Source organism: Syngnathus floridae, chromosome 14 (assembly GCF_059516105.1).
Source record: "Syngnathus floridae isolate MCC-2025c chromosome 14, RoL_Sflo_1.0, whole genome shotgun sequence".
Lineage (NCBI taxonomy): Eukaryota > Metazoa > Chordata > Actinopteri > Syngnathiformes > Syngnathidae > Syngnathus > Syngnathus floridae.
In genome coordinates, this window is record NC_142426.1 from 11,965,859 (window position 1) to 11,987,671 (window position 21,813).

The 21,813-nt window shown below is 43.2% G+C and overlaps 4 protein-coding genes across 11 annotated transcripts; 3 read left to right on the forward strand and 1 right to left on the reverse strand.

Annotated features, from left to right (window-relative positions):
- Positions 1-1,794: 1,794 nt before the first annotated feature.
- Positions 1,795-11,765, reverse strand: LOC148387818 (FYVE and coiled-coil domain-containing protein 1-like). Of its 4 annotated transcripts, none has more exons than XM_088396954.1 (18): positions 11,692-11,765; positions 11,174-11,249; positions 10,539-10,645; positions 10,338-10,463; positions 9,823-9,929; positions 9,100-9,243; positions 8,926-9,004; positions 6,458-8,851; positions 6,284-6,376; positions 5,990-6,108; positions 5,624-5,791; positions 5,381-5,521; positions 5,032-5,240; positions 4,807-4,942; positions 4,498-4,605; positions 4,053-4,263; positions 3,866-3,975; positions 1,795-3,764 (listed from the first exon to the last, which is right to left on the reverse strand). In XM_088396954.1, the coding sequence occupies exons 2-18, from the start codon at positions 11,235-11,237 to the stop codon at positions 3,707-3,709; spliced, it is 4,374 nt and encodes a 1,457-aa protein (XP_088253080.1). In that variant the 5' UTR covers positions 11,238-11,249; positions 11,692-11,765; the 3' UTR covers positions 1,795-3,706. The 4 variants fall into 4 exon arrangements, with proteins under 4 accessions (XP_088253080.1, XP_088253082.1, XP_088253081.1 ...); XM_088396956.1 differs by lacking the exon at positions 11,692-11,765 and adding an exon at positions 11,543-11,670; XM_088396955.1 differs by lacking the exon at positions 11,692-11,765 and adding an exon at positions 11,327-11,536.
- A 353-nt stretch (positions 11,766-12,118) lies between these two features.
- Positions 12,119-14,408, forward strand: LOC148387819 (chemokine XC receptor 1-like). Its single transcript, XM_088396526.1, has 2 exons — positions 12,119-12,245; positions 12,565-14,408. The coding sequence occupies exon 2, from the start codon at positions 12,567-12,569 to the stop codon at positions 13,668-13,670; it is 1,104 nt and encodes a 367-aa protein (XP_088252652.1). The 5' UTR covers positions 12,119-12,245; positions 12,565-12,566; the 3' UTR covers positions 13,671-14,408.
- Positions 14,409-14,722: 314 nt separating this feature from the next.
- On the forward strand, positions 14,723-19,768 carry ssx2ipa (synovial sarcoma, X breakpoint 2 interacting protein a). Of its 5 annotated transcripts, none has more exons than XM_088396963.1 (14): positions 14,726-14,945; positions 15,965-16,151; positions 16,243-16,457; positions 16,554-16,760; positions 16,833-16,943; positions 17,006-17,141; positions 17,458-17,533; positions 17,609-17,789; positions 18,122-18,260; positions 18,381-18,508; positions 18,598-18,771; positions 18,853-18,970; positions 19,066-19,225; positions 19,345-19,768. In XM_088396963.1, the coding sequence occupies exons 2-14, from the start codon at positions 16,109-16,111 to the stop codon at positions 19,493-19,495; spliced, it is 1,839 nt and encodes a 612-aa protein (XP_088253089.1). In that variant the 5' UTR covers positions 14,726-14,945; positions 15,965-16,108; the 3' UTR covers positions 19,496-19,768. The 5 variants fall into 5 exon arrangements, 4 of the variants coding, with proteins under 4 accessions (XP_088253089.1, XP_088253090.1, XP_088253088.1 ...); XM_088396964.1 differs by having other exon boundaries at positions 15,992-16,151; XM_088396962.1 differs by having other exon boundaries at positions 16,011-16,151.
- A 300-nt stretch (positions 19,769-20,068) lies between these two features.
- Positions 20,069-21,194, forward strand: LOC148387821 (guanine nucleotide-binding protein G(I)/G(S)/G(O) subunit gamma-5-like). Its single transcript, XM_088396966.1, has 3 exons — positions 20,069-20,240; positions 20,670-20,813; positions 20,891-21,194. The coding sequence occupies exons 1-2, from the start codon at positions 20,160-20,162 to the stop codon at positions 20,793-20,795; spliced, it is 207 nt and encodes a 68-aa protein (XP_088253092.1). The 5' UTR covers positions 20,069-20,159; the 3' UTR covers positions 20,796-20,813; positions 20,891-21,194.
- Positions 21,195-21,813: the final 619 nt, after the last annotated feature.

Here is a 21,813-nt window from a genome sequence, read left to right on the forward strand (position 1 = left end):
TTGAAAATGTGCTTCTTGTACTGCATTTGTTTAACTATATTCAAAATTGAGAATTTTATCTTAACAGCGGACATGAACAAGATCATAAAGCCAGAAAACCAATAGACTATCTTTCAAAATAAGACAATATCGGTAAAGATATTTACTGTCGATTTCTGGAATCTTGCCCTGTACACGCATACAACTGCTGGGATAATCTCATTTAGTAGTCATGTTTCGGCGTCTGCACATCAGCCTCGCCCTGAGTGCAGACATCCCGCGGAGAACCTCCATCGTCTGGCTTATGTTACTTTAAAAATAACACTCCTGATCTTTGGAGACGCTGCGGGCCGACGATGCTCTGGTCACGTCGCCATGGAAACAGCAGCCATTAAACCACCATTTGGCTATTTACCTCAAGGTAGAAGACAGGCTGTCGTGAACTGTGACCCCCACCACCAGCTAGCTCGATTCTCAGCTTTAAATTGCGAGCTTTTAAATCAAGACATTTGGCGCAATTGGGCTTCTAAAAGACTAAGATCATGAACTGCGTTGTCATGTGACACTTGTGGATAGGCGTACGTTTCAAATTGGGATAAAAGTGGCTGCTTGTCTCTATGGGAACGACACTTCCTCAGGCTCTATTGTCGGGAATGAGGAGGAATAATAAGTTACATAGTATTTTTACAATACTCTTTAGGTCTCAACATTCCAAGATAAGTAATAATTCTATTCACTGCTTTGTATCTTTGAGACAGTAAAAGGTGGGTATGATAGGATTTTTTTTTTTACATACTCATTAATTGGGGGGGTGAAAATAATGAAATTTGAAACAGAGTACAAAGTAAGACAAAAGAACTTCTTGAGTGTCTCCAGTTGGGATGCAGTACATAGGATTGAAGCTATTCTGTTTGACAGCAAACAGACACGACCTGACATTAACACTACAGGGGGCCGCTTGGCCTTCGGAGGGCTGACACACACGTAACACACAAGCAGGCACATGTTGATGTGTCCTCTGCTTTCTCCAGTATTGTCTTAATGTATTTTTTTCCTTATTTCACTCATAATGAATCAAAGATAATTATCTATAATTATTGTATTTCTCTGCTAGGGCTATAATTATTGCAATGAGGCACTCAGTTTATTTTGAATAGGAGACATTTTTTTTCTGTTGTCCGTCCGTCTGTCCGTCCATCAGCCTCCATCTCTTGTTCACCCATTCACATATTCATCCACTAACCTCTATCATCCACCCATCCCTGCATTCATCCATCTGTTTTCGTGAAGTGACTCCCATGAACTGGTGAGCAGGCGTGTGAGAATATCAGCACGGCTTACTGTTCAAGTATATAAAAATAAATGTACTTTATGTAAACGTGGGTGTGCGAAGGCATTTATCAGCATGCGTGTGTGTGTGTGTTCCAATGTGCCCATCTGCGGATGGAGAGACGGAATTAACATGCAGCGCGCGCACACACATGTACATGCGCGTGCGCAGTCGCAGGAAACGAAAGGGAAGGCGAGAACAGAGCGCGATTGGAAATGGATGGGCGATTGTGACATGATTTACAATGAGATCATCAACCTTGAGGAACAGCGGCGGCCTCTGTCCGACGGGCACCTAGCTAGAATAACACACCTCACAAATAGTGTATACAGCCAGCGCAAACACACAAGGGGATGGGAAAGCAAGCAAAAGCCAAACCGTACGCAAACCAGTCGCTCCACTGCTTGAACTTGAGTATCAAGTGTGAATTATTCATGAAATAAAAGGTGGGGAATGTACGCGATACATAAATCACGCCCGAATAGCACGCTTAAATGTTTTTTATTTATACATCCTAAAATAAATATTCAGTATGTAAACATTTCAATCCAGTCAACAATGATTAAAATGTCCTGTGTGACCTCTGCAAAGTAGCACAACAAGAAATGGTAACAAGGAAGAGAAAGAAAATTTGCCGACGTCTTTAAAATTGCATTATTCATTTCAATAGAATATTTCCAATGTTACAATTCACATTTCTCCAATATATTTGGCAATATACAGCATAGTGTATTGAATAGAGTACAAAAAATAATTTTATTTCAAAGTACAGTAAGTTTAACAATGAGACATTTAGATTCTCAATTTGCTTTGTGTTATTTTAGTCAGTAAAAAAACCTGCAATATAAACCAGTATAAAAAGTAAATTCAGGTTTTTGTTCAATTACCGAAAGCACATTATGCAGTAGGTTTTTATGATCCTCCTCCAAGCACTTTTCTGGGGTACCACGCTACCTTTTTGGAGGCTATTGTAGTCCAAATCCATATCCTCCAAACTATGTTTCTAGGATCTTCACAGTATAACAACCAACCAAAGCAACTAAAAGCCCAAACATAGAATTGGGTTCAAAACTGGCTAAATTCAGTGTCAGTGCCTAAGTTTAGCGATTTTGTCAATGGCGGAGCCAACAAGAAAGGAGTCTTAAGTCTCATTCTTCAATGCTTGCTCGCACGCCATCAACAATAAGAAGGAATCTTCTTACGAACAGCTTCTACCTGTGAGATTCATCCTTGATCGGATCAGCCAAAGCCTTTTCCGGGATGCTGACGCACGTGCTGCTGCCCTGCCAACTAATTGTTGATCCACCTGAGTTCAGAGACTTCAGAACTACACTGGGTTTTAATATCTATCGAGAACCGTTTCAGTGCGGGGCATCATCTATTAATAGTTGCACTGAGAAACATACTAGACCAATAGTTGGTCATTGTTACAAATATATGGTATTGCATCATCTTTGCACATGTCCTCATAATTGCATCATGCTGTCCCGCTTCCAATCACTTTTGACAGTAGTAAAAGGCAACCAAAGAGAAATGTACGTATATTAAGAACACGATTTGGACAGTGTTAGTGAAATAAAGGCTTAAAGTACAATTGTGTGACATCAAAACCATAGCGTTTGTTGGTCATTTGAATGAAACATTTTTTTTTCATCAATGTGATGAATAAGTTGATTCAACAACATCTATATTTGCTGGAAGGATCATATTACTTTCAAGGAACAATCAAGATGATAACAGAAATCTCTGTGACAATTATAAGTCGCATTCACTGAAATGTGAGGATTGTGAAAACGTTCCCATTGTAAGTGAGAGCAGTAGTTTTTTCAAACCGACCACTATAAACAATATTGTCATCCTCTTAAAAGTATGGTCTAAATCGTATTTTGACAAAATTATCATTTTTTTTATAAAAACATTTCCTAAGGATGCTGACCACCTACAATTGGCTACATTAAGCAGATAATTCAATTTGACCACTACCATAAAATCCTTATTAAATATAATAGAATCTTTATTTGGTTCAGTTTTCTGTTTCTTCTGAAAAACTGAAAACCAATTGGGCCATTCATTTAGAATGGTGACGATATGCAACTTCCCCCAAAAAGGCTTATTATTTCATTACAAACAGCAGATGAGAAACGTGTGGTATCTTAAAAAGTCATACTCTGGTTAATATCACAACAAATCATATTAGCTCGTGCTAACGCTAAAAATATACAGCTGTACAGTGAAATCAGTTGCGGCGATTGTGTCCAGTTTTCCTACGATTGCATCAGCTGATTTTGCTTAGTCCATATCATTTCTAAAGTGCGTCAAAGCAGACTGCTTCATGTTACCTTCCACTCCCGACGTCAGCGATGGACGCATCAACACTTGATTGACTTACTTTCCCTCTCAAGGGAGGCCACCCGCATCCACAGCCAGATGATACATCACCCGCTTGGAGATGAACCTGGAAGATAAGAGCACGTCACGCCGGGTTCGTGAGGTGATGCTTCTTGTTATAAGCTTCAAAAAAAAAAAAAAAGTGGCGATACCAGCATGAGGACTAACCTCGAAAAGGAGTTATCAAAGATGAGTATGTATTCTCCTGCTTTGCGAACTTTCATTTCTCCCCTTATTGTCTCCTTATGGGAGTTGCAGCGAGTCAGTGGGATCAAGACCTGACAAAGGAGAGGACTTCAAGCTTTCAGACATATTACATGTGTGTGTGTGTGTGTGTCTACAGTATATGTGCCACCTTGGCCTGCTCCAATGTCGTCTGTGCACTCTCCTGGAAAACAACACTGAAGGAAATGCCTTTGGGTTCTGAGGTAAACGTCCAGCAGACGGTGGCGCCCGACCAGCCGGCGCTGATGGGCACAGTGCTGTAACAGTTGGACTTGATGAAGAGCTCCCTCGAGCTGTCGCCAAAACTCGATATGTCGTCCAATGCGAAGCGAGACGTCAACCTAAGGCAAGAAGAAAACGATATTTCTGTTTTTCCGAAAGGATTGCTTATGTAAACTTAACAGTGAAGTGAAACTTCTCTGTACGCTTTTGTCATGTCAGGTGACGTATTCAGTGCACAAGAGTCGTTTCACTTCATTTCTCACTTCCCGTTTTGAGATTGATCATGACCCAAAACATAAGAAAACACATGACAGCGAGTAAACAGGACTCTGTGGAAAAAGATGTCAATTTACGTCAGTTCTCCTGACTTGAGCAGGCAGATCTCTGCATCCTGCACGGCGCCACGCTGATCCTCGAGGACCTCCGACGACAAGTCTCCTGTGCTGGCACTGCTGCAGCTTCTGCACAAGAGAAGAAAACACAAAAGCAGAATACAAACTGTAATAATTGGGGCTACGCATATGACAATTTTTCCTTGACAGCGATTTCTATTGCAATGCATTTAAACTGCAACCTACACGTCGGTATTCATGCTTAAGGAATTTTTCTTTGTCATAAAGTGAAGGCGTAAACAGCCAAGCCAAATGCGATACAGTACATACAATTGTGCTGCCTCCTGCTGTCCATGTCCAGAAGAGCAGGCGGTGACAAACGTGTCACCGTCGGAGATGCCGCTCACTTCATCCTCTGTGATGATGTCAAATATTCCATCCTCCTGCTTGTCGCCTTCATCCACTCCTGGGGAGGAAAAAAAAAAATACCCGACTCAGCATTCAACTTACTTGAACACCGCGTCATGTATGACGACAAACAGACTCTTCCTATACCCAAGAGGCTCGTCACGGCTCTCAGAGGCTGCAGCAGTCGGCCGAACGCAGAGCCTGGCGTGCTGGTAACGGTGTCCTCCTGTTGGGGGCGCGCTTCCTCTCCACTGACCTGGTTACGGCAATCCCGGCAGCAGAGCTCTCTGGTACCGCCCGTCTGGTAACTAGCTGCATTGGCCAGGCAATAATGGCAGAAGGGACGGCCACAAGATCTAGGGAGAAACGTTCTTCTTATCATGCATCTCCGAGAGTTTGTATTTTCTTCTGATATTTTGTTAAACCTGGAAAATAGCAAGTTAAACAGCAAATGCACAGTGTGCAGAGTCTGCCGGTAATGTTGTGTCCCTCCGACCTGCAGCTGTGCTTGCGGAGCAACCAGCCGAACGGCGTGTGGCAGCCCAAGCAGTAGTTGACGTCCCGCTCCGTTTCCTCGTCGCGCAGTTTCTGCTCAAACTCCAGCGCGTCCGTCTTCTGCCACAGCGCATCTTTGTCCCTGTACAGATATTGTTGAAAAAGCATTTACAAACTAAAAGAGCTAAAGAAAAGAAAATCTTCGGCTTCAAAATCCAGTTTTCATTTACATAAATCCGTGTACCTGATGAGCTCCACCAGCCTTTCCTCCAGGTTGACCTTGGTGCGGTAGAGGTCGTCCAGTTCGGCCGCCGTCCTCAGATCTAAGTTCTGCTTGTCCAGCGTGACCTTCCTCAGAGTGTCCCTCAGCTCCTGACAGGCCTTCTGAGTCATGTCAAGCTCCTCCTGGCATCTTTGGGCAAAATAGCGGGCAATTAGTGACAAAGACAAAAAAACAAAAAGAGGACGACTTCTCTGCTCTTCTTATTTTCATGTCTAAATTGTTAAAAAAAAGAAAATTGTTGCGGAATAACACAACACTGCGCTAATTGCAAACAAACAGCATTCAATATATAAAAATAAAGTAGAGTAAATGCAAACAATATCTCACCTTGATAAATTCTTTCTTAGTTGGATAAGCTCGTCCTCTTTCTGCTGAAGGAGATTTTCCGACTGGGCCATCTGAATGGTTTTCTCGGCGAGGTGTTGCCGGTATCGTTGCACCTCAGTCTAGAAATAGTCACATTAAGTCAAAGGTCAACGGGACACCTGCATTATATCTGTACAAGGGCAATTGACGTTGTCAGAAAGGTTATTTTTCAAAATGTTATTCACGGTATCAATACAGTTAAGAACAGCTCCGATTTTTATTGGAATATCTCTCTCTACCAATCTATTCTCTCACCTTCCAGCGCTTGAGTTGCTTTTCTACTTCGACTGCTTTCTCCTGCTCGCTCATCATCTGTAACCTCTCATCCATCAACTCTTCGTTGACACTCTGAATGACAACACATCATGTTGCTATTATTATGCTAACAGCCTTGCTACTAGCTTAAAATACCTGCGTTGTGAGTCTGACCTGCAGTTGACTGCTGTGACTGATGGCCTGGCTGCTGAGCTCCAGCCGAAGCGCTTCGATCTCTTGGCGGCTCTTCTCCTGCAGCGCCTCTGCCTCCTCTTGGACTTTGGTCAGCTCCTCTTGCAGCTTCTGCGTCATGGCCCAAAGGTCATCCTGGTGACGGAGCTTGCCGACGAGTTGCTGATTCTCCCGGCGGAGCCGCTCCGTGCAAGCATCCATCCTGGTCGCCTCCTCCTCTAGCGCTTGCTGCCTCTTGGAGAGGGTCTCCAATCGCAGACGAGCTTCTTCGTTCTCGGCCGTCAGTGTGCACACTCGAACTCCGAGCTCGGCGGTTTCGGTGTTGGCTCGGTGCAGGGCCTCCCCGGACTCACTGTTCTCCAGGCACAAGGCATCATAGCGTTGCTTGAGAACGTGCAGCTCCTCCTTGTTAGCCGTCACCTCGGCGGCCAGGCCTGCCCGAGCTAGGGCCTCGCAGTCTCGCTCCCGGATCAGCGCTTCTTCACGCTCACGAGAACGCAGGATCTCATCGACGTGTCGCCGGTTCAGCTCCTCCACTTGACCCTTGAGCTGTTCCACCAAAACTCGCAGGTCCTCTCTGGACGCTTCGGTCACCTCCTGAAAGGCCTGAGCTTTCATCTTCTCCTCCGTCCCAGCCAGGAGTTGAGCCCTGAGCTCCACCACCTCCTCCCTAAGTCGATGCACCTCCCGAAGGTTGAGCTCCAGTTGAGCCTCAGCAATCACCAGCCTGAACGGAGCCTCTTTGCTATCAGGGGTTAAATGTTCCTCGTGGAGCTTTGGTGTTTTTTCGTTGCTCTCCGCCGCTCCTTTTTCATCATGTTGCTCTGAGGCCCTGCTTTCCAGTTCCTCAACACGTTCCTGTAGAAGACCACATTTAGCTGTCTGGTCTTTGAGCTTGACTTCCATTTGCTGGAATTTCATCAGCAGCTCCGCATGGCTTTTTTGGGATCCTGTGAGGTTCTCATCCAGGTTGGACACTTTCGCGTTAAGCAGGTCCACCTCCTCTTGGGCCTCAGTGAGTTGTTTTTTCAATGAGGACTGAACTTCAAGGAGGTCCAAATTTTCCTGTTCCACACTCTTCTGCAGAGCTTCCGATCGCTGTTTCTCAAGAAGAGCCTTCTGGACAAGCTCCTCCAAATGGCAGTTTTCATCCAGAAACTTCTTCTCGCGGTCTTCCGTGCATAAATGGGCAGCTTCCAGCCTTCCCTTTAGGTGCTTCTCAGAAGCCCTCAGAACGGCGAGCTGGTCTAACAAAGCTTCCCTTCCCTGAGTCAGCTCTACGACGCTGTCCTCGCTCTTTTTGACCGCTTGCAGTAGCGCAGTGTTTATACCCTTAAGTTGGCAGCACTGAGATTTGCAGTTATCAAGGTTTCCGGTTTCTACGCTGGCATTCAGATCGATGTCCCCGAGTCTAAAACTCAAACTCTCTTTCTCCTTGTTCACCTTCTCCAGATGTTCTTCCAAATGCTTGATTCTCTCGGAGCTAACAGAAAGTTCCCTCTCTCTGCTTTTTAGGGTTTTTCGTAAGTCCAGCAGTTGAACTTCCAGCGTTTCATTCTGGCTATCTCTATCGGTACATCTGCGCTCGATCTCGTCACGCTCCTCCTGCAGCCTGCGTCTCAGTTCCTCTGCTTGGCGTTCTCGACACTCTAGCGAGGCTTGCAAACCCTGAAGCTGCGCTCGTAAATTGCCGCTCTCCTTCTCTTTCAGCGTCAACGCACCCTGAATGCGACCGACGGCACCCTGGAGCTCCTCCAAGCGCTTGAGGGTCTCGGCTCGCTCGTCCTGGCCACGGGATTTCGCGTCAGCCAGTTTTTCCGTGCAGGTCCTCAACTCCTCCTCCCTCAATTTCAGCTCCTGAGACACACGATCACAATACCTGGCCCGATCCTCAGCCTCCCTCTTGGCCTCCAGCCTCTTCTCCTCTGTTGACTTCAGTTTCTCCAGGAGTTCTTGGATCTTCCAGGCTGATTCGCAAAAACTGGATGTTTGTTTGCCCTTTTCTTTTATAGTCTCATCCAACTTAGAGAGAAGCTCCATATTTTTGTTCTCAGTGGCTGCAAGTCTGTCTTGAAGTTCACAGTTTTTTTCATCCCAACATGTTTGATAGTGGTTACGGACATCCATGCTAGCGGAAGGATCCAGCAAACTGGTAGTTTTCTGAGCTGCTACCAACTGCTCCTTAAGGTTCTTAACCACATCTTTCAGATGGGCCGCCTCTTTGCCTAATTCCTCCACCTGTCTCAGAAGCTCTTGCTGCCTGACCTCAGATTGTTCGAGCTCAAGGCGCAGATTCTCTGCAACACTGCGAAGGGATGGTTCTGCTTGTGCAAGATCCCCACGGAGATTCAAATCTGGAACGGGGACCTCCTGTGACTGGATGGTTGATGGAAGAAGTCCTCCATATCATATTCAAATAAATTATGCATTTCATACATCGTGCTTTATACCTGGATCAGACTGTTGATGCTGGAGCAACGACTGGGGGGTTTCCACAGGAGTGATGATGAGCCCGCCCCTAACGTCCGTCTTTCGTGAGACCAAAAAGGGGAAAGTTATCATCTGTTAAAAATGGCTGTCTATCAAGGTTGAATTGGGGGGGGTTACAAGTGCGCATCGGTTACCTAGCAAAGGCCGGCCAATCAATGTCCAGATCGTAACCCCGAGCCGCAACGTCAAATTGGATCTGGTTGAGCTCGTACAGGTGGTTTATGATGTCTGAGGTCAGGTTTGGGTCGAGGAAGGGACTCCGGGCGTAATACCAGTCACTAAGGAAGACAACATGATGGGGAACTCGAGTCACATTACACAAGTTGGACTCGAGTTGGCAATTTTAGGACTTGTGACAAACTTGGCGAAAAACTTACAAAAGACTCAATTGGACTTGATACTCATGAGACTTGACTTTGACTTGAACTACAGGACTTGTTTACATTTGAGGTGTCCTCAGCGCGTACGACAAACGAGTGGGATACGTCTTTGGACACGCCCTCAGACACAACAGTCTCTGATTGGCTACTCTTCTTGCTGTGTTTATTTCAAGTTTTAAAATGAGAATTAAATAAATTAGAGGCATTTTGAAAATATTCTACTGTCAGGTCATACATTCAGTTTTAACATACAGTGGAGCCTCGGTTTGCGAACACAATCCGTAGTTTGCCCATGCCTGGGCTAGACACTAGTTTGCATTCATCAGGCTTAGAATAAATATCCCATTAAATGCACTAATTCCAGAGTGAGAAGTGAGTAATGGTGGTAAGGGTGTGTACGTTCGCTTGAAAGGAGAACCAAGTCATAAATCGAAAAGAGGAAGTCACGCTTCCTTGAAAAATATAAACACTACTCACCTTGTGACTTTCTCATTGATGAGACACTGCTGGAGTGTGTCGGCAAGTCGTTGATGAACCAGCGCGTAGCGAATGAAGGCTCTTCCTTTGCCCAATGAGGTTTTCAACTAAGTACACATAAAAATAAAAAGCAGTGTGAAATTTTTATTTCCCTTTAGACATGACAATAAAATGACCCCAAAAAATTAAAATGGGCAAAACATTTTTTTTTCAATAAAACACAATGAAGAAACTAAATAATAAATATAACAAAGTTAGCCGAGTGCACTTCGTAATTTTAATACCGTATTTTTAAGATACTGAGTTGCTCACCGCTGTGAATTCCAAGGAACAAGCGAAGAAAGGAAGGAATGAAGATGAGTCGTGGGTGAAAGAAGGTAAATGAATCGGTCCAGAGTGACTGACCGAGGGATTAGTTACATGATAATACGCTCTGCGTATTTGCGTTGGTGCTCGTCGCACACGGCATACAGCGTCTCAGGTGTGCGCATGTGTGTGTTGCAGAGCGGGATTACCTCGGGGATAGACTTTACAAAACGGATGCCATCATTAGCGCCCTTGATCTTAATCAGGCAGTCGCAGAAGTAATCCCAGTAGTCTTTTCTCTGGCCGAGAAAGGTTGTCTTCTCCTTCAGGTCAAACTGAAAATCATACAGTGTTGTATTGTACTACTTTCGATTCTCAATATTATTCATTAAGATGATCAGGTATCGTACCTGTAGCAGGTATTCGAGTTTGTAGAAAAACTTGCGCAGGTTGGTGCTGTCGTCGGTCACGGGCTCGGCGAGGTCTTTGTACTCTTGGCTCAGCTGAAAAACAGCATCTAAAAAAAAGAAAAGGCATGATATATGTATGTTTGCTGTTTCTTACAAAGAATGCTGAAAAGAAAAAAAAACACAGTTGTTTCTTACTCTATTGCGGTTCACTTTACCTGTATCCAAGATTTTTGGATTCGTTTATATCTGTATAATTTGCATATTTTTATTATATCACTGGACTTTGCTGTGATTTTTCTACACAGTTGTTATTGTAGACTGCATCTGTGCATGCTCCATGCATATTTTGATTTGGTATTATTATGCATAAAGATTTGTATTGTATATTATGTAACTAATCACTGCATTGTCATTTGCGTCCTCTGACAGGACCACCACCAAAATTGGTTTAAAGAGTACCTTTAGTCATTTTGGGTCTCCCATGCAGGGAGGCTCAAGTAGTGATTCAAAACCCAGCCCAACTGCGGGGCAGATGTGCTAACCACACAGGAATGTTTTGCAGAATGCAGACTACAACCACAAAAATAAATATATCATAACAGAAACCTGGCGCAGATTGTGTGTATCTTTTTTACCATGGAGATCTCTGATGATCCTATGCAGCTGATTTTGGCCAACTGATGAACCCGAGGAGGTCATTGTGGACCAGTTCTGCAAGAGACATTTCACAAAGAAACGTTGTTACTCCAAACAACACAACACACCATGATGCTCTGTCTTTTTGTAACCTGAAAGACACTAAGTAAGTTCGTCAGACTGAGCAGCTACTGTGGGTTAAGTAGTTTACTTTTCAGCAGGGTTCCCCTGCTGACAAGCGGCAATTAAGACAACGCAGGCCATATAACCAGCAGCTTTTGCAATAGCTTAGCTGTTCCGTCGATGTTTTTATGTCATTTATGAGCCTCTTTAAACGTGACATCAATGCGTCAATGGAGGAGACGTACCGATGCTATTTTTAGCACAGCCACCTGCTATTGACTCTCCACTTCCGGGGGCTGAAATTTTTTAAACAGTCAACCTGGCGGTCAAGATGGTGGTAAAAGAGAGCGGAAAAAATACCGTAGCTCGGAAACGTTGATAAAATCAGACTTACTTGAGGTGGAATAGTCTAGCGACCACTACACAATATTGTTTTCAGACGGAATCCTGGGGCGGGTATGATTGCATGATTGACAGGAAACACTGACCAACCGGGATGACCGAGGGTCTCAAAAAAAAAAAAAAAACACTCAAGTTTGGTTGAGAGACAAATAAACAACTAAAGGGAATATTTGGGAAATTAAAAAAAAAAAAATTAAAAGTCGCTTTAAAAAAACTTAAAACTTTTGTAAATAGAACAGAAAAATGTGATCCAAAATTATTAAACTATAATGTATTATTCATCGATCTTGGAATGAAGAAAAATTACGAAAAAAAATCTGTTTATTTTTTTACATTTATTTGTAACTCGCACAAGAAACAACAATACTGTTTATGGGAGCGTCACATTTTCTGTTAAAAAATTGTAGAGATTTTTTTTTTTTTTTTTAACTATAGCGGGGAAACTCCAAGGTGGGTGTCGAGCATGTGAAATTGAAGTTCACAGCTTTATCGGTCAAATTAGGGAAACATAACCGAGACTCCGGCGCGTGCAGTACATTTGTGCAGGTACGATATTATTGACATTATTTTATCATTTAATGAGGGATGTTTCATGAAGGTTTTTACACTTTTTAAATGTGGTAATACTGTTGATAAATGGATATTACTTGGGGTTTTTTGTACCACATGAAGACTATTTAAATGGGACTTTCTACTTTCTATCATTTAGATTAATGCTATTTTGTGTGAATTAATGTATATTGATATTATACTTGTCTTCTAACATTATGACTTTATTGTCAGATGTACCCATAGAATCCGTTGTATGCAGACAGTGTCCAAATACCTTTGGACCTAACTTAATGTCATCTTCTCACCACGGTAGAAATGGCTGCAGGTGAAGAAGTCACCACTATCACAGCAAGACCACCAATAACCTCTGACTGGTCATATAATGATGATGAAGACAATAATTATGATGAGGACTACCCAGATGAAATGTGTAACGCAAGCACCCTGGCACATTTTAGCAAGGTCTCCAGTCCTCTTTTCTTCTCCTTAGTGGCAGTCTTTGGTCTGCTGGGTAATGGCCTGGTGGTGGCAATTGTACTCAAGTACGAGAATGTCAAAACCCTCACCAACGCCCTCATCGTCAACCTGGCTGTGTCTGACTTCCTATTTGCCACGGCGCTGCCATTTTGGGCCTACTACCACGCCTGGGGCTGGGCTCTGGGAGAAACCGCATGCAAGTTGGTGAGCTACGTATTCAACGTGGGATTTTCCAGCAGCAGCCTGCTCCTCATCGCCATGACGGCCCAGCGCCACGCTGCTGTTATCAACCCCCTGTCCGGCCTCGTGTCAGCAGCAGGTATCTGGAGCCTGCTGCCGTGCATGCTCATCTGGGCCACCAGCATCCTGGTGGCTGTCCCGGCCTTTGTCCTCACCACCATCGTGGAGCATAGTGGTGAGAGTTACTGCGAATATACAGAATCCACCAGCAGCTTGTGGGGAATCTACCAGCAGAACTTTCTTTTTTGCCTCATCTCAGCCGTGTTTCTCTGCTGCTACTGTCAGATCATATGCAGACTACTTCGTACTCCAGCGAGAAGACGCAAAAACAAAACCTTAAAGTTGATTTTCACTCTTATGCTTCTTTTCTTTGTGGGCTGGGCTCCCTATAATGTCACAATCTTTCTTAAATCTTTCCGTTTTTGGCCCCAGAGGCCTGTGGATTCTGAAACTCTGGCGAGGCGCTGCACTAGCCACAACCTTCAGGACTTCAGCTTTTACGTCAGCAGACTATTGGCCTTCTCGCACTGCTGCCTTAACCCCATCTTCTACGTGCTCGTGGGCTCCAAGTTTAAACGCCACTTGAAGAAGATGATGGGGTGTTGGCGTCAGGGCGACGGTGGCGGCGCAGGCAACGCAAGCGGGCGTCGTAGCCGTCTGGTGATCACATCTCTGTCAAGCGGGGATGAACTCTGTGTGTAGCTCAGCAACCTCTTCTATATGATGTAAAATAGCTATCTGAAACCTCTTTTAAACCCATTTTTAAACTGCTTGTAAATTGTTCAATTTTATCAACAACAAAAATGTCAGTATTGTAAATTGAGGGGGGAAAAGTCACTTTGGCAATTTTCTAATTTAATTCCGTTAGAAAAATATAAATGTTTTAATTGTATTTTCTTTTCCCAAAACATATTTTAATGGCTTGATGTAATTATGGAATATGCATATCTGTATTGGTCAAGAACCCTTCAACCCCGGTGGAGAAAAAAGTCTGACGCCTTCTCTGGAGGGCGAGACCAGCAACTTCAGACATGAAAAATATACTACCTATTATTAGCCAGCAGAGAGCGCTGTTGTATCAATTTTAACCGTGTAGCCCTTGAAACAAACGCCTACGTAAATATAATGTTTATTGGAAATTACGTATCTGCCATAAAGATTACTGATTGTATATCTTAAAAAGCAGGTTCCATATTATCCATGAATTAAGTCATTCTATTTGGTTAGGAGAAGCTGTTAAAAATTATTTCTAATAAATCAAATCAATGATAAAGTAGAATCAATTAAACACTGGCGATTTTAAGGTTGCATAAAACTGTTTGGTTCCCTCAAATTAAACAAATTATTATTTTAACATACTCATTCTAATATCTTGTTGTTGTATTTTTAAATATAATCTTTAGAACCTTTAGGATCCTTGCACAATAAACAATGAATTTCTGTACTCGCACGTTATTAAAATTAATTAAGCGAATTACTATTTTAATATTCTTATTCTAAAATTTAATTGTTTCTACATATAATCTTTAGAACCTTTTTATCTTTGCACACTGAACAATGTATTTCTGTCTTCTCACATTAAAGTTAAACAAAAAAAAATAAAACTTTGCTAAAAAATTATGACGCCAACCTGAGGACGATACGCGTAGTGTCGCTACTTTCTCCATGACGTCATGGCATCGCACCTGATACCTTTTCTTATTTGCATAATCGTCCTAACCAATGAGCGGATAGCGCACTGGTCGCCTGGCAACTGCTCCTCCAATAACATTATAGTGTTTGGCTCGGGGCAATCGGTCTTGAGACTTAAAAACATGGAATGTGCTGCGGTTTACCTTTGCACAGTTCGCTCATTTATCAAGAACATTCGTGGTGGTCTTTTGACAATTTAAAGAACAGACTCAGACTTTGTCGTTGTTTCGTTTGGAGTTTACCGGTACTTTGTGTCAATTGTTGACCCATTTCATGTCTGCAGTGGTAAGTCCGTCCGTGTGTCATTTTGCCCCTAATTGACTATAATTGCGTCTTTATTATTTCATTTATTTCAATTATGTTGTTATGGTCTGTGCATATTTTTTAGGTTGGTTTCACGTTGACGGGCGTTTTCTCACTATTCAGTAGTTCGCCTTGGGCTTATCACACCGAACCCATGATCTCATGGAGATATGCCAGGATTTTAAGACCTTGGCTTTGCGTTACATAATTCAAATATTTCAGATTATTTGCACTCTTTATATGCCGTTCAGTGTTGTTTGGTGTCCTGTAACTTTGATAATCTTCTTCAAATCGAAGCCTGGCTGTCGTCAGCGTTTTCGCCAGGTGAGGCTCCTGCGAGTTGCGTTTGGGTGTTCCCCGACTGTTTGCCAGAGATAACTAAAGAGTTTTTTTTTTCTTCGCATTCGAATGCTGTAAAAATGTAACTTTCACAACCAACACTGCGCCGAGAAAACAGGTCTGCTTGCACTTGTTTGCCTTAAAAACTTCTTTGAATGGAACCGCTTGATTCGTAGGATTGCATTTTCCCATTGTTCCTCAACATATCACGCTGGACAAGTGAGCACAGGTTTAGCAGTATAACAGGAGTGTATGGCTGGTTCAACGTAAAACATCTTAATGTTACGACACTGAAGACAGAGTATTAAAAACACAGTATTACTTGAATATTTTCTTTCTCTGGTAGCACAGTGGTTAGCAGATCTGCGACATAGGTCTGATGATCTTGATCTGAATATGTTCAAATATTGCCTGAAGCCTTTCTCTGTAGAATTTTCATGTTCTTCCAGTGATTGGATGAGTTTTTTTCCAGGTGTGATGGATTCCTTCCATATTTCATGTTGGATTCATTAGTGGGAATGCTACATGTGCCCGGTGATTGCTGATGACCATTTGGGGCTGAATTGTACCTTTTTTTGTTACTTTAAAACCCCAATCATCCCTGTCTGGTGCACATCTGCCATTTAATCTGGCATGAGCTATCCCCTAACCCTTCTGTCCAGATTATCCTTTGCCACTCCATCTCACAGCTTCATGCTCCCAACACAGAGCATCCAGGGGGAGCTTGTGATCCACCAGCTGACTGCTAATCCTCTGTGGCTGATAACTTGTGACCTAGCATCCTTGCGTCCTCATGCGTTGGTGATATGGGAGAGTGGTGGACAACTGCGACAGGAGACGCGTCTATGGGTAATTTTCCTCTTCTGAGCACTTCGAATTGTCTTTTATTCTTTCTTTTTTTTAAATTGGAGGGTGACCCATATTCATGCTCTCCATTTAGATCAGCAGCCCACGTCATACTCCAGATTTAATACCATTTTGGGATTTGTTTCATCAGGAGCCTATGAGATCTCTAGCATTTCACATGTGACCATGTCCCCGTCAAGGCAGAACAACCTTGTGTCACTGCAGCCTTCGTTTAAGAACTCCTACAATCTGCTCACAGTCTTTTGCACAGATGACAACATCCCGCAGTGTATCTCCTACATCAATCAGGTATGAGTACAAGCGCTGTATGAATTGTTTTGGTTCAAGTTGGAAGTGGTGTGCTGTAGAAGGTGAGCTATCCCCCCCTCCCACACACACACATAGGAGCTCTCCTCCCTGGGTCTCTCCTCATGCATGGAGCTAAGATCAACAGGAGCCGCAGGCCTCAGCGCAGTGCCCGCTTTGAACGCTGCTTTCGAGCTGCTGCAGATCCACAGGCGCACCATGGCCACTTTGGAGGAGCTTGAGAAAGAGCAGTACAAGAGGTCCAGCACCTTGGATCACATGCAGATGAGCAATTCAAGACTTAGGGCAAGTGTGTCTGGTCCGTTGTGCCTTTTTAAAACATATTCAATTCTTTGAGTCTGTCATGTTTCCCACCAGGATCAGCTCGAACTGTCCATTCGGGAGAAATCGGGTTTACATGAAACCGAAAGGCAGCTTCAACTCAAAATCAAGACTCTACAAAGTTGCCTGAAGACGGAGAAAGATGAGGTCGATGGCCCGCTGCACTCCTATTGGTCAGATTGTGATACTGACAAATGGTGTGACTGCAGGTCCAAAAGCTTCACAGTATAGTTGCCAGCCGCGCGTCGCAGTACAACCACGATGCCAAGAGGAAAGAGAGGGAGTCGGCGAAGCTCAAGGAACGTCTCAGTCAGCTACTTGTGGACAGAAGAGATAGAAAATTGGGTGACTACATTACTTTATTCCACATATGTTGTGTGTTTGAATATCATAAATAAAAAACCTTAATGCTGAGTGTAAAGCAGGGAGGCAACGGGTCCCATTTTTATAGTCTTTGGTATAACCCGGCCGGGGTTTGAACCCACAACCTTCCAGTCTCAGTGCAGACACTCTACCACTATGCCACTGAGCTGTCCCACGAAAGCTGACGCTAAATTGGAAACTGTGTGCTCGACCTGAAAATTTGTGCGGAGCTTGTTACAGCTGTTGTAAAATCGCTTCAAACTGTAACGGGAAAATATATGTTTTTTGTCACAATTAGCTATTGACGTGCTGAACTGCATTGGACGAGCAGACGGCAAAAGGAGCCACTGGAAGACCGCCAAAGTCACAGCCAGGTATGGGGAGAAACCATCTTTGTGACATTTTGACAAAGTTGTTATATCAAATGGATACATATTTACCTTGTGCAGTCACGAAGGGCAGATGTTTAAGTCCATGTTACGTGACTACGAAGCCAGCCAGCGGTCGCTGATGCTGGAGAATGCAGAGCTAAAGAAGGTCCTACAGCAGATGAAAAAAGAAATGGTACACATAGTGAGTCCACGCCAGGCGCCATGCAGAGGAGCAGGCACTGATGACAGCAAAGAGGCGGTAGGTGTGCCACAAAAAAGTCACTGAAATAGTCTACTTGTAAAATTTTCAAATTCTTAGCTAAATGTTATAGTGTTAGACTCAACACTTCACTGTCAAAGGTCTCCTCCCCAAAACAAAAAAATTGTTGCAGTACCAAAATTGACCTATAAAAGTCGTAGTTTCACAGGCCACCCTGAACGACAAACTATAAAGAAATGGAAGATGCTATGCAAACTGTTAGCTGATTACGGTAAAAACACAGTTAGTGCTTCACCTTGTCATTTTTATTGTGAAGATTAACTTGTTAGAAATAAATATTCAACACAACTATTTGATGCTGTGTGTCTCAGTTGGATTCTGATGGGGAGGAGAAGACAGGTGACTCCCTGCTGGACCGGTCATGTGACCCAGCGAGAGAGGAGCTCACCAACAGCATTCGCCAACAATGGAGGAAAGTGAGGAGCCACATGGAGAAATTGGACCACCAAGGTATGCAACATTGAAAGTAACCAAAACACTCAAGTCAAACTCAATTTGGTTGATCTCCAAGTTGTTCTAAATTCAAAATATTTGATTTTTATTCCATTTCTATTTTACCCCCATCCAAAGTTAAAAATCAGGTGGAGTCCAATAAGGAGGTGATCTCGAGGGAAACCCACGAGGACGAGATGGAGAGGATGAGGCGCGAAGTGCAGCAGTGCAAAGAGTTCATTCACACACAGCAGCAACTCCTCCAGGTCACGATTATAACCGATTGCAAGCAACACAAATACAGATATTGTCGGTCGTAATAAAATATAGGCGTGTCTCCTTGGGCGCTTTGCAGCAACAACTGAACGGGTCATTTGACGACGAGACGGCCGAGCTCCTCAGTGACTGCTACACTCTGGAAGAGAAGGAGCGGCTCAAAGAGGAATGGAGGCTATTTGAGGAGCAGAAAAGGAATTTTGAGAGGGAGAGAAACTATTTCACTGAGGCCGCTATCCGCCTCGGACGAGAGGTTTGCCAATTGCTTCACTTGCACTGTTTTTAGGAAAGACTTCTTTCAAATGTACGGTCAAGATTGGAATTGTTGTTGCAGAAAAAGGCTTTTGAGGAGGACCGTGCCTCATGGCTGAAAAGTCAGTTTCTAAACATGACCCCCTTTGCCAACCGGAGTAGATGCTCCTCAACTGATGGTTATAGTGCCTTATCGATCAGTAAGTATTTTCCTCGATTTTGTGGACATGCCTAATAATACATCTAAGGAAGTAGTTTTTTTTTTTTTTTGGCTCTCTGTTTTATTGTATTTTAGGAAGCGAGCCAGAGACGAGGGCATCTTCGGCGAAAAGCCAGCATTCCAAATCTCTAAACTACACATCGTTCGCTACTGCTAAACCTGCTCCTGCACAGAGCACCATGGTGTCATCCACTGCTGAACTTAACCGGTCATTCTACCTCATCCCAGACTCTAGGTATACTATCATTTATCATCTGCCCTCATTATGCGTTATGCCAAGAGAAAAATCCAGAAGATGCTCACGGGAATGCAAAACTATTTCCGCGCGTCCTAATTCTTGGGATATTGTTTCAGTTCCTCTGGGTGTTTAAATCGAGTACGCCGGCAAGAGGCCAGCAGCACGTTGGAAGATGACAAAGACTCTCGTGTCATGGCCAAAAACGGAGTCCACAATGGAGACTTGAGTATCTTCTCTCTTGAGACTGATCAGAGCAGCCTCACTTAAGAGCCAATGTGGCTGATGAACTCTTGAATATTTTTTTCATACATGCATACCAATCAGTGACCAAATGAACAAGAACACACTTTAAAAAAGTCTGCTCTGAAAGGGGATGAGAATTTTACCATGTACTAATATGGTTAGTTTTCTTATTATATCGAAGCCCTATTGCTCTTAAATGTTTTCAAAGATAATATGATGGACAGTCAGTTGATTTCTTCAGTACATTTTTGTGTAATATCTATATAAGATGATTAATAAAGAGTTATTTGATTTAAAGCTCTTATCATTCTTTTATTCATAATTCATGCAAGAAATGCCCAAATTTATAATTGATTTGATGGCACCCTGCTTCACATCCAATGGACTGCAAGATCCAGAATGGAGAGTAACGCTTTTCATCACAGGGATACAAGTACTAAAGTGGTTGAAATGGCAAACTATATTAAATGTTGGTTAATGTTCTTATCAATTCAAGTAAAAGTTTTGAATCCGCTTTCAAGTCTTTAACATTCTTTTTGTGTTTCTAGCACCTCCGAGTGTCCGTAAGGCGCACTGCAGCAGCAATTCAAACAGGAAATTGTCATCGCATCGTTCCGTTGCTCTCTTCCATCCGAACAGAAGCGGAACCTCGCAGCCCCCTTCCAACTAGCCGAAAAGCATAGCGACAATGTCGAGTTCTAACAACATCGTAGCCATGAAAAAGGTCGTACAACAGCTGCGCTTCGAAGCGAGCATACCCAGAGTGAAGGTAAGCAGCAAATGTGATTATTTTGCGGGCCGTGTGTTTCGACCGTTACATTCGCCCAGCTAGCTTTGGCGTTAGCCCGACATAAGTTAGCCATTAGTCAACCGGCACACAAGACTGGGGCGTTACTTTGACAAAGAACGGGAAGTATTGCTATCGACTCCTGTCATGTTAACTTAAAAATATCTGGTTAACTATACAAAAAAAAAAAAAAACACTTGGGGTTGATTGGGTCTGTAGCCATTATTTTTATTTGGAATGCAACTTGGGAGAATTGATTTGAAAAAGATGCGATTCTCAAGCTAATTCGTTGTAAAAGTACACTTACATTTATTCAACACTCTTGGACTACAGAATTAGGACTCCTCCTTTCTATCATGTTACAAACCAAACCAGTGACTGAATGATTGTATTTGTCTTTTTGCTCCCGAGGTGTCCCAAGCAGCTGCAGACCTCCAGCAGTTCTGCATGCAGAATGCCTTGCAAGACCCCTTGCTGACTGGAGTGTCGTCCAGCACCAACCCGTTCAGGCCGCAGAAGGTCTGCTCTTTCTTGTGAACCTGCCGTGCTCATTTGGTGAGTGTGCACCTTGACTCGCATCACCGTCTCCTTTTGGATCCTGACTCTAATCTCTGCTTTGGATTCTCTTGCAGGCCTTCATTTTGATGCTACAGGGAAATGTTGACCTCAACACTGCTCCTCATGCCAAGCCATTAAAACTGCCACGGGGAAGGGAGGAGACAAGGATTGAGGATCTTTTGAGTGTATTATACATCCGAACCATGTCAGAGAAGACAACCATCTATTTTCAGCCTCAGTAGAAGATGAAGAAAGGAAGCAGTTTTATTTTTCATGGCACAGTTGATTTTTAATCGTGCCTTTTCTATTCTATTTTAGTCTTCACTCCAATGGACTTTTTTGTATTTAATGAATAAAAACATTCTTTGTTACTCCAAATGTGTGTTGACCTTGCGGGAATTAAGTCAGCGAAATATAGGTTTAATATTTTTGGCCCTCAGAAAGTGAAGTATAACAAAAATAATTGCTACCTCTTACAACAGTGTCATCCAAAATGTGTTTTTAAAAACATTGATGGTGGCCGTATTGGAAATCTTTTCCACGTAAAGAGTACCAGCAAAGTGAATAGAATGTAGATGAAGAAAAAACAGTAAATGATTTTGTCAATATTCCTAGTTCATAAAGTAGTATGTTAGATTAGTGTATTTATTATAGTGCGTTGGTACATAATCATCTCCATCTATATGAAGCCCGGTCGATTCCCATTATTGCCAGGTGATGGCGCAGACACATGCACTAACCGCCTTAATAACAAAATTTAGTAGTAGAAGAAGAATTAGACTGAGGAGACTGGTGTCATTCCTCCGCAAAAAAAGGAGGAACACGCTAACAAAAGAAACCATACACACTGGATTGTTTACGCGAGAGACCGAGGTGCTGTCTATCGACTGTCGTGCACCTAAAGGCGGCAGCGTGACAAGGAGTGTACCGCTAAAAGCTGCTTTTGAATCGGCCACAATGAAACGCTCCTTGCAGACGCCGGTCGAAGAAATGAATC